General features: G+C 39.8%; 1 protein-coding gene across 1 annotated transcript in view; it reads left to right on the forward strand.

Moving 5' to 3' along the window:
• Window positions 1-12,195, forward strand: part of map3k10 (mitogen-activated protein kinase kinase kinase 10) — a 40,906-nt gene extending 28,711 nt beyond the window's left edge. The window contains exons 4-11 of the mRNA XM_086036012.1: window positions 1,799-1,974; window positions 2,127-2,373; window positions 3,627-3,749; window positions 4,689-4,827; window positions 5,583-5,695; window positions 5,775-6,082; window positions 6,837-7,365; window positions 8,219-12,195. Of these exons, the coding sequence (XP_085892138.1) occupies window positions 1,799-1,974; window positions 2,127-2,373; window positions 3,627-3,749; window positions 4,689-4,827; window positions 5,583-5,695; window positions 5,775-6,082; window positions 6,837-7,365; window positions 8,219-8,619 (2,036 nt within the window). The 3' untranslated portion in view covers window positions 8,620-12,195. The remainder of the gene's footprint in view (window positions 1-1,798; window positions 1,975-2,126; window positions 2,374-3,626; window positions 3,750-4,688; window positions 4,828-5,582; window positions 5,696-5,774; window positions 6,083-6,836; window positions 7,366-8,218) is intronic.
• Window positions 12,196-12,422: the final 227 nt, after the last annotated feature.

Genomic DNA, 12,422 nt, shown 5'->3' on the forward strand with positions numbered 1-12,422 from the left:
TGGATGGATGAATGGATAGATATGGATGATCGATATGAATGTTCGATATAGATGATGGATGGATCATGGCTACAAGATGGATGGATGGATAGAATGGTAGTGTGATAGAATGATAATGGATGATAGTTAGTTGGATCTTGGATAAATGATAGATGGATAAGTAGCCAATAGATGGATGGGTGGATAAATACATGGATAGATATTGTGAATAGATTTATGGTAGGATGGATAATGGATCACTCCACGAAGGGGTTCAGTGGGTCAGTAAAAATTCAGTGAGGCATTGGACAGATATTAGCAGATATGTGAAGGTGCGATGACAGTAGTGTTGTGCCTAATTCTGTCGGCTGCGTTTGGCTCGGCATGGTCACCATATGTCCACTCTCCCGCTTCCCCTCTTTCCTGGAAAATACACTACATCACACCATTGGTGTCGGTTTTTGCACCTCCTTAGACACTCACCAATGGGGTTGAACGATTTTGAGAAATATTCTATTATACGGTATATTGCGAGTGCGATTTAATATGCATTTTTTTTCTCCTCTTCTCATGTATTTTTTAACAAACACAAGCTACAGATAATCTGTAGTACTATAAACAATATCACTTTTATTATTCATATTGTAAATGTTTTGCTCTTTTAGGTTTGGTTTATGGGAACATGAAGGCCAATGATATATGAATTTCCAATAGTATGAAATACAGTTGATCTAATTCAATTAGAGTTGTTAACATTAAACACTTTGACTTTCAGTCCTGTAAGCATTTATTTTGACAACTTCGCAAAGTGTTGCGTACTGTAAACATAGCGTAGGTCAGTAAGTCATTAATCAGATGACAACAAAAATACAAACAAATGTGCGGCATTATCATTTCAACTTTTCATTTTTCATAAATGAATGATGTTTAACCACGTAGACTGCATTTCTTGAGCACTGATCTTATCCAGACACTACATTCATAAATAAATGAAATATACATATAATAATAAATACGGCCTACCGACCGACCGAAATGAAGATCGTTGTTTTTATCCAAATTGCAGCCTTTGTGATTTGAAAATTGCGTTTTACTACACTGCAATGTCGATTTGAATTAGATGAATTGTTCAGACAGTCTATCATTGTTCCATGTTGCATTTCCTAACCTTGCAAAACCAAATAACTCCCATGAAATGGTGCAATTTTGGTATACAATTTCTTTGCACGATTGTGTGAGTTCAGTCATATCAGAGGGTTTTCGAGCATGAACTGTGTTTAACATCATACCTCGTCATCTCAATTGGATTCAAGTTGAGACTTTGATTTGGCCAGTCATTCAGAGGTTGCTGGAATATTTTGGGTAGTTGTTGTGCTACATAACTCAAGAGCGCTTGAGCTTCTAAAGAATACGAACTGATGGCTAGGTGAACACGTCGGGATTCTCTGGTAAACAGCAGAATTCAGTGCTCTGTTTATCACAGCAAGTCGTCCAGGTCCCGAATGAGCAAAGCAGCCCCACTCCATCACACTTTCATGCCAGCTCTTGCAGTCTACTTAACTTAGTCTGACAGCTACTTAAGTGATTTTTTAAATTTTTATTTTAACCAACTTATCCGGTGGTGATCAGGCCTAGGTGTGGCTTGCTGTCCAAGAACTGTTGAGTCACAGTTTGTTTGTGAGACAATTAGCTCACTACTCAGAAACCGTACACCTTGTGGTTTCACCGTTGTAACCGCATCTCCCAGAGGGCAACCAAGACCAAAACAATGATTTGATACCTCTAACATGAGCTAATATGCATTTGTGTTGTCCCCCAGAGTGCTGGAGCTCCATCCCCCACAGCAGGCCCTCGTTCACCAGCATCCACCGGCGGCTGCTGGCCATCGAGCAGTCGGCCATGTTCCAGATGCCCCTGGAGTCCTTCCACTCCTTGCAGGAAGACTGGAGGCTGGAGATCCAGCAGATGTTTGATGAGCTTCGGGCCAAAGAGAAGGTGTGAACCCCACAAATCTCACCCTGTCAGTTTTAGAAACCCGATGTTTCTAAAACCGTCAATCACCTTAGCAACAATCGGCAGGCAGAGGTGTCGGAAGAGGCGCTATTAATGCGAGGTCAAAAAAAGCATTCATGTCTCTCTCTCCCCAGGAGCTGAGGTCTTGGGAGGAGGCGCTGGCCCGGGCGGCCGAGGAGCAGCGGGAGCAGGAGGAGCAGCTGAGGAGGCGAGAGCAGGAGCTGGCCGAGCGCGAGATCGACATCGTGGAGCGCGAGCTCAACATTATCATCCACCAGATGTACCAGGAGAAGCCCAGCGTGAAGAAGAGGAAGGGACACTTCAAGAAGAGCAGGCTGCTCAAGCTTTGCAGGGACGGCAACAGCATCAGCCTGCCCTCTGGTGGGTGTGACCTAGTATTATACCCTGACAGACACAGCAATGCTTCTTTTTAATGGATTATACTAAGAACAGCAACTACTTGCCATTTTGCCCCCAAACGAGCAATTGCCGCCCCAAAAATAAATTGCTATTTCCTAGTTTTTCATTTCAAGAAACAAACTTAGTACAATGCAGTCATATATTGCTCATACATGGACACCCCATGCAGATAATCACAACATATATCAATTTATGTGCCTGATCCCGAAAATAACTAATATTTGATTCGGTCAGTAAGCCCCCAAAATGTTATTTTTGCTTTCTTAAATATGTATTTGCTATATGAATTTAAGAAATTCATTTCTCATTTTATTTAATTTAGTTTATTGTATTGCAATCTGAATATTTTTATTTAATTTTCACTTTATTGTACTTTATTTTTCAATTTCATTTTTAGCTCCAGAAACTGCATCTTCTCTACAAATTCAATTTAAACTCAATTCAATTCAACCAATTCAATTCAATTATGTCAACATAATGTTATTTAAACTCATATTCAATCATCTCAATACAAGCCGTCAGTAAATTATTTCATGGCAACATTTTAATTTTGCTTGCATTTAGTTTTCATTTATTTAATTTCTCTTGTACTGTTGTAATAAGATGTTAACAAAGATGTTTTGTTGTATATTATTTAATTGTAGTTTATTTCTCTTTCGTATTTACATTTTTTTTCTTTACTTTGGCTTTATTGTATGGTAAGGATGTAAAAATGGCATCATTTGTAAACATTCAATTAATTTAGATTTATTTCAATTACGTCAATAAAAATACCCAAGTTGAATCTTTTCATGGCAACACGTAATTAATTTCATTCAATGTCATTTTATTTTATTCTAATGGAACCTTTTCATTTATTCTATTATACTTTGTTTTATTTTTATTTTTTTTATATACAAAACTAGCTTAGTTACCTGGATTTTAAAGATGTAAAACTACATCTTTTCTAAAAGTAATGAGATTAAATTACATAAACATGCACACAGGAATTCAATTACTTTACTTTCAATTACCGTGTAAATGTTTTGTTCAATTTCATTGCAACTTTCTATTTCATTTAATTTTTTTTTATCTATTCTATTCTATTCTATTCTATTCTGTATCTCTGTGACTGTAACACAACAAATGTCCTCCCGGAAGCAATAAAGCATCGCATTCCATTTGTGAAAAGTGTATCGTAACATTTTTGTTGATGTACGCTCATGTGTTCAAAGGTTTCGAGCACAAGATCACGGTGCAGGCGTCCCCCAGTGTGGACAAGAGGAAGATGCAGGGCAGCGAAAGCACCACGCCACCCGCCAGCCCGGGCGTCATTCCTCGCCTTCGAGCCATACGATGTGAGACCCTACTTACATGTTATAGAGCAGTGATTTACAAAATCTTTACAACTAGTGCCACCTCAAAAAATGCTTCCTAACTAAATACAGTATGAATACAGTAGTGAGGTAGGCCAAAGTATTTGTAGAAAACAAGGCAGAATACAAGTTTTGTTTCTATACTCTAAAAAACAGTTGGGTCAAATATTTAACTTTTAGTCAAAAATTGACAGACCCACTACATGGGTTAATTTGACCCATATTTCGAATTTTATTTACCCAAATTGAGTTGTGGTATATTTGGCCCAACTGTCTGTAGAGTGTAAAAATTGCATTGTACTTAGGGATGGGAAATGGTAATAATTGAGCAATTGCGATTCCATTCCATATTCCAAAAATACTCTTTTTTTTTTCCATGATTAATGTCACCACACATATTTTACTTCAAAGTTAAATACAACTGAATGTTTTTTGTGGGGGGAGGCGATCAATTTGTTTGTCATACAGTGTCATGTTTGGTTGTAAGGTACACTCTAAAAACACAAATGGACCGATCCACTAATTGGGTCAATTTGACCGACTTTCTTGCATTGTTTTGTACAAAATAGCCCAATTTTGAAGTTGTTTCGTACAACCCTAAATGAGGTTTCTGGGTAGTTTTTGCAGAAAACAACCCATGAACTTGAAACTTGGTTTAGGGTTAGGGTTTATTGAACTAGTGGATCGGTCAATTTTTGACCCAGAATTGGGTTATTTTTAACCCAATTGTTTTTGTAGTGTAGGCGTTTGAGACGTGATGCTTTCACATATTCATTGCCAGGAACATTTCCACCTACTGTACCATACACTGAGTACTACTAGTGGTACCACACTTTGGAAACCACTGTTTTAGAGCATTTCGATTGTGTGCCGTATTTGTCGTCGTGTTGAAAGTGTCTCCGGCGTGTGTGTTTGAGACAGTGACCCCGAATGACGGCAGCAAGACGTGGGGCCGCAGCGCAGTGTGCAAAAAGGAAGACATGTCGGCCGGCAAGAAAAAAGGGCGCACGTGGGGGCCCAGCTCCACCCACCAGAGGGAGAGGGTCGGGGGAGAGGAGAAGTAGGTGGACTTAAGTATTTGGATGCACTGGATGTAAAAATGAAAGAACATTGTTAATCTTTCTTCTGCAGCATCCAAGCATAGAAATAGGGCTGCAAAAATGACTTATAGGAGTTAGAGTTTGTTTGATTAATGAAGAATAGCATTATGTAATACATGCTTACACACATTTTCTAATTTTCACTTTAAATGTTCAATTAGCACATAGCCGAAAGAAATTATTTTAATTGTAATGTCTTTGTATTCATATTATTAGTTTGTATGTATTTATTTGCTCGTATTACCTTTTATATTATTACGGAGAAGCCGAATGTCGCAACATACCATTTGGAATTTTTGAAGACATTTGTTGAGTCTGCTGCAGTGTTAAAGATGTAATTATGATTTGAAATTGTATTTTTTTTTTTAAAGTTACATATGAGCATATTATCCATTCTTTTACTTCTAACAATTTATTGCCGAGCACAGATCAAACTGATATACTGCATATATTTTTTATTGTTAAAACTTAATTGTGACTTTTAATTATATTGCATTTTGTATTTGATGCTGTATTTCCAATTTATTTGTCTGTTTTTAACAATTTATTGCCTAAAACAGATCAACATGATCCTTCCCAGAGCACTTGCCCCTTGCAGTTTTTGGGCTTTATCTTGAAAAATTAAAAAAGTCCCACACTATTTGTATATTGCGATCAAATTCAAATAATATCTACTTGTTTTTCTATGATTTTAATTTTTTTGTATTCTTTTCAGACTAAAATCACTAAGTGAGGGCTGCAAAGTGTGGTCGTCCAGTGCCCCGAACCTGGGAAAATCCCCCAAGCATGCACCCATGACGGTGGGCTTCTCCAGCCTCAGTGAGATGGGTGAGTCGCTTATTTGATCATAAACCAAGATGCTCTCAAGCAACCTGCCCTCCCTCACATCTTCCGTTTTGTCCCTCAGAGGAGTGCTGCGAGTTGGATGAGTCGCCGGGCTCACTGCAGCCCTCCGAGACTAGCAGCAACGGGGCGGCCGACGACTCGGGGTCCCTGTGGAGCACCCCGGGGTCCGGCGCGGCCACCACCACGGTGGGCTCGTCCGGCGCCAGCTCCACTCAGGGTTGTGTGGGAACGGCGGCAGCGCTGATCCACCAAGACTCGCTAAGACGCTGCAGCCAGAGGAAGAAGAGCGACATGCTACTGTTGGGTTGTGCCTCGCTGCTGGCCTCTGTGGGGCTGGGCCAAGACCTGCTGCAGCTGGGCAGACTGCAGGTAAGGAATATACACGGCATACATCGAGTGGATATGAAAAGCCGACACACCCCTTTTAAAATGACTTGACAAATTAGGCCAACATAAATTTGTTAGTTCTGAACACAGACGCAATGAAAACACGTTACAGGTCACATTAATGGTGGAAAAAGTTTTGAAATTACTTATCTTGGTCTATTTTTTTTTTTTTTTATTACTAAAATCTGGTATTTCAGCAGGGATGTGTAGACTTTATATCCAGCGTATAAAATGAAATATTCTTAATTCACACCAGTATATTTAAGATGTGTTCTTTTTCTACCTCCAGTGAACAAAGTGTATTCATCCATGTGAGTTTGTCGACTTATGTGTATACAATGCATTTGTTATGTTTCCACTAAGATTTTCCAAATTGAAAAAATAAAGAAATAAATATGGGAAAAACTAAATAATATATACATACTTTTTTTTACCTACATCCAGTTAACTATGTATTATGTGTGGGTTTGTCCATTTTCTTATTTGTTTTGTGTGCAACAAATTATTATTATTTTTTTACATATTTTAACACACATATTGATGTGGTGATGATTCCCATACCACTAGTGGTAATGAAGCAAATCGTAATAGTTAAAGTGATGATAATAATATCAATAACAGTAGTTATGATATGGGTCATTAAAAAAAAATCTTTACAGAAAACACATCGTATGCGCTTGCATGACCGAAGACTGTTTCGAAAGTGACGTTGCCGTGTCGTGGTTGTCTTCGTCAGGTGCTTCAGGACGAGCAGGACATGAGAGAGGAGCAGAGGAAGAAGAAGGAAAGTCTCTTCCAGCGCACGGGACGTTTCCGTCGCAGCACGTCGCCCCCCAGCAGAAACCTCTCCTTGTCCCTCTCCCGCCATCATGATTCCACGCTGCCCTCCCTGGACCCTTCCCCGTCCGTCACGCTGCTCTCCTTGTCCTCGCTGTCCGACTGCAACTCCACCAAGTCCCTCCTCCCCTCCGACCCGGACGACTACCCGTTGACGCCGGGAAAAATGCAGGCCCCGCCCCCGGCAGGCTCCTCTCTCAATCCGCTGTTGGACTTGCGGACAGAGAGTTTCAAGAAGGAGCCCAACCAGTCGCTCACGCCCACGCATGTGTCGGCCGCCATGGCGGTCAACAGGGGGCACAGACGCACCCCGTCCGACGGCGCCATACGACCCCGGGCGCAGACTCTTGTCCACCGCCGGACGCCATCTGACGGAAGCATGCCCATGCCCCCTCCGCCTGGGGGACCAGTCATCAGAGCAAACAAAGGTAAGGTGCAACGTTTAAGATGTTTCAATTAAGAATCTTTCTTGTTCTCACAGAAAAGTGATAATACCGTATGCCGAGAGAGGAACGAGGTCTGCTTTCTTATATGAGGTTATAATTGACATAGAATAATTTTTGTAAGTGCCAATCAATGTTTTTTTTTCTCTCTAACAAATACCGTATGGCTTGATGATGAAAAAAAAATCTGAATAAAGTTAAATTAAACTAAATAGAATAATAACATTATTTAATTATGACAATGTAACACAATGTAAACTGAATACAAATATTTTAGGGAGTGATTATTTTGCCGTGACTGCCAACTCTCCTGCTAGCGTTATTTTCTTATGAATGGCTCTGATTGATTTTTTTCTGATTTTATTATAATTATTTTGTGTTTATTTTATGTGTATATAAGAGTCAATTCATGAGAATTAAATATGAATAAATACATTTGAAATTTTATGTAAATAAAGTATTAGTTACAAGAATAGACTACCGGTACTCATTAATAGGATGCATAAAATGCAAATATTATTAGAAAGAAGTTCTGATTTAATGAGCGCTCTCATTCAAAGTTGGCAAGTTCAAAACATTATCGTAATAGAAAAAAAAGGGGAAAAATAATTACCGGAACATTTTTAGAATTTTATTGCAATGATTTTATTGGTTAATTTAAATTAATTTAGTCATTTGGTTTTATTTTGAAATATATTTATTGTTTTTCTTAAATTGTTCAATTGAATACAAAACATATATGTACTATATGTATGCATGTATACGTATACTGTATCTATACAAAACATGACTTGCTGTGCATGACAAGCAGCGCTTGCTTTGATTTGTGACGACGCAGGTGTGCTGGACACCCTAGACATCCCTCGCCTGCCGGACCCCTCGGCCCTCTTCCCTCTCCCCCAGCGCCGAAAGGCCCCCGCGCCCCCCGTGCCCGCGCCGGCCCCCCTCTGCCTCATCAGCCCCCTGGAGCGACCCAAGACGCTGGAGTTTGCCGCCCGTCCCCGGCCCGCTCCCACCCGGGCGCGCACCGACCAATGGAGGCTGGGCTCGCTGTCCGCCACCCTGAATTCGTCGCCGGGCGGCGGCTGTGACGGCCCCCCGGGATCGGGAGACGGCGGGAGCGGCGCCACGCGGCCCAACCTGATGGACCTGGACGTGGAGGGGCAGAGTTCGGACCACACGGTACCTCTATGCGGGAAGATGCAGCCGGCCGCCCTCTGTGGACAACAGTACACATAGCGTGGAGCAGCCCGCTTTTTGTACCGCAAATGAGCGACGACACTTACTGGAAGCCATTCCTCCTACTAAAGTGTGATGACCACCCTCCATTCTCCCAACTAACTTGCCCACCACTGAAACGCCTCAAAAAGCCATCGCGACAACAAGTCAACTCACAATGCATCGGCTTGCATCATTCCCACAGAAGACGCAACACTCTTTCCACACCCACCTTCTCCGTCGGGCACCACCAAATGGACTTGTTGCATCATGAAGCAAAATCCAAGTTCTTTTCTCGCCCTCGTGTCGTGCGAGGGTGTGAAAAGCCAATTTCTCACTTTGTGAAATGTTCTCCACGACTATTGGGAGGTACACAAAGGTCAGCAACATTGAGCCACTGAGAACTAGAGTGGGATGACACTCATTTAGGTCCTTTTGCAGGAGAGTGAGTTCAAGTTTTAAAATTTGATTGATTTATATTTTGGTTATGGATAGAGCCAGAGCTGGGCATTTTACTAAAATTTCCCTGTCCCTTTATCGCCATCCGCCTGCAGCCGGCCGCCAACAAAAAGTCAAAAAACCCTCTCTAACTGAAATTAAATGTCACTATACTAACTCGGAGATGTCCATTAAAAAAAAAAAAATTGTCCTTAAATTTATCAATAGCATATGACAATCAAAATCAAAGAATATTTTATGATATATTGCTGCATGTGAATGGATAGCCTACATAAGGACAAAGGCTGAAGTTACTTTTTTTGTATTGTGTATGTAACTTTGTAATGCAGTCCCTACAATAAATTAACTATGAATTAGAATAAATGAAATCATGGAAATGTAACATAAGCAAAAAACAGCAAAATACACAATTGAATGTTTTAATCATATTTGTATTATTCATTTAATTCCTCTTTTTACTTAAAACGTAATGCATAGAGAATAAAGTAGAATTAGTATTTTTCCCCCCTGTGTATTTGGAATACTAGAAAAAAATGTGTGGGCTCAATAGTGGTCTACATTCAAACATCCATTAAATTGCTCATCTTCAAGTCAATATTTTATGAACTATTGTACAAACATACAGATGGATCAATGTTGTGCTGATAGTAATGCACTGCCCCCTATATGTCAAAATTGGAACTAAGCCTTGATTGAGGCCATTATGCATCTAAAAGATTTATCCTATTTTTTTCCCCTATTCGTTTCTGCCCATAACTTATGAAATGACAAAAATGGAGTTAGCCCACTCTAGTTTGAAGAGGCTATTTTCATCTGTTTGTTCACTTCCTGTTTTTTTTTTTTACCTTTTGAAACTTCTTGTATTCTGTTGGTTTTGACAAAGGATATTAGGGCCACACTGACAAGAAAACAACATTCCTTGCATCACGGAAATTAAGTAAAAAAACAAAAAACAAGAATAATCGTAGTTTTATGAGAACAGCGTCACAGAGAATACATTTGTTATGTTGCTAGAAACAAAAACTCATTATGAGGAAAGAGTCCGAATTTTACAAGACAAAAAGTATGCAAAAACATAATCGTACAAGAATGAAGTGACAATATTTGGAGGAAAAAAAGTTTAACTGGATGTGGATGAAGTTTAACAAGAAAAAAAAGCCAGGAATAAAATCACAATATTTCCAGAAAAAGTCACAGTTCTACAAGGATGAAGTTGTCATATTGTGAGGGAATTAAAGCCTAATATTGTAAGAATAAAAAATGACAAAACTCCTACATTTACAAGAAAAAAAACCCACACAATATTAGGTGTAAAAGTTTGTAATTTTATATCAGGAGAAAAAGTATCTCATAAAATGAATTATTATTATAATTATAGAATAACATTGCAAAACTGAGGCCTAATATTATCATCATAAAACTGTAATATTTCATTATGAAAGTTATAGTTTTACAATGAAAAAAGCCTAATATTATGTGGCAAATGTCATCTTATAAGAATAATTTTAATTGAAATAAAATGGTCGAATTTACATGACTTTGTAAGACTGCAAAGTATATGTTCCACGTTTTTTTAATGAAAACAATTATTATAAAAACTCAGATTTACAAGAATAAAGCTGGAATATGAGGAAAAACTCAAAATAAAGTCATTTTTTAGATTCAATTTTACAAGAGAAATATCAAAATATTATTAGGGGACTGTTTTAATCATGGCACGGTGGTCGACTGGTTAGCACGTCCGCCTCACAGTTCAGAGGTCGCGGGTTCGATCCCGGCTCCGGCCTCCCTGTGTGGAGTTTGCATGTTCTCCCCGTGGTTTTCTCCGGGCACTCCGGTTTCCTCCCACGTTCCAAAAAACATGCATGGTAAGTTGATTGGATACACTAAATTGGCCCTAGTGCGGATGTTTGTCTCTGTGTGCCCTGCGATTGGCTGGCAACCAGTTCAGGGTGTCCCCCGCCTACTGCCCAAAGACAGCTGGGATAGGCTCCAGCACGCCCCGCGACCCTTGTGAGGAGAAGCCGTACAGATAATGGATGGATGGATGTTTTAATCATGAGAAAAATGTATTTACAACATAGTCATAATATTGCGCATTATCTCATGAGAAAAAGACAATGAATAGCGAGCGAGTGTGATATCACGTCCACATGATCAGTAAAACAATTATTACAACTTTTTTCTTGGAAAAATTCTGACTTATTAAATCATGTTAATTTTTCTTTTCAGCCAGCCTAGTTTTCCTCTTTACTTTTTCAAAAATCCGCCTCTTAAATTGACTTCTACATGTGTACTACTTCAGCTAGTCATTTTGACAATGATTATTCAAAATTTCTGCCTTTTTGACCCTCTTCGCCCACCGTCAATTTCGTCAAAATAGGTGGCAAAAATCTTGAGCTGTAACTTTTTTCCTGTGCATTGCTTCCGACTGCATGGATTCATCATGACCTTTCGAGACAAATGCAACATACAACATCAACCTCACGAAACCGCTCAGAGCCCCGCAACCCGCATCCCGCTGTCCTTGGTATCCCCCTCGGTACCGTCTCAGTCCCAGTGGCACTTTAGGAGCCTTGTTGGTGGGCCACTTGCAGCTGACAAATCACTTTGGACTTATTACACTACTGTGTGGGAGTGTGTACAACGGGCGTGCCCAAGTCCGGTCCTTGAGATCCCCTATCCAGCCTGATTTAGATGTATCCCTATTGCAACACACCTGATTCAAATCATCAGGATTGTAATCAGGCTTTTGCAAACCTTGCTGATGAGCTGATCATTTGAATCAAGTGTGTTGGAATAGGGATACACCTAAAACAAGCTGGATAGGGGCTCTTGAGGACCGGACTTGGGCACCCCTGGTGTACAGTGTATGTGTGTGCTTGTGTGTGAATATATATATGTGTGTGCGTGTGCGTGCGTGCGTGTGTGTGTGTGTGTGTGTGTGTTATATGTATGGGACGACCTCCTTGTGCTCATGAGTATTTATTATGATTAAATTAATTGTTATCGGGAATAATTATTGTTACAATGCTTTATTTCATGTACATATTTGTTAATACAGGCGTGAAAAATGAGAACTAAAAGTGTCACGTGATGAATGCTTGGTTGCAAGATGAATAAAAAGTAAGAAAGGTGCTTCAGTCTCATTCATAAATGGATCTCTTCTACCTTGCAATGGTGCCGACAGCTGCAAGAATATTTCCTGTTATTTAATCATGTGTACTACCACATAGAGTCATCTAGGTGGCGCCAGGGTGTGCTATGATGTCATGTTTTGTTTTTTTGATGTATTCCCCGCTGCCACCAGGAATTGCTTTGTGTACTTTGTGTGCAGTCTACAGTGCATTCATGCTGGTATATTC

The sequence above is a fragment of the Filicampus tigris genome, chromosome 7 (genome assembly GCF_054856515.1).
Source record: "Filicampus tigris isolate MCC_2025a chromosome 7, RoL_Ftig_1.0, whole genome shotgun sequence".
NCBI lineage: Eukaryota > Metazoa > Chordata > Actinopteri > Syngnathiformes > Syngnathidae > Filicampus > Filicampus tigris.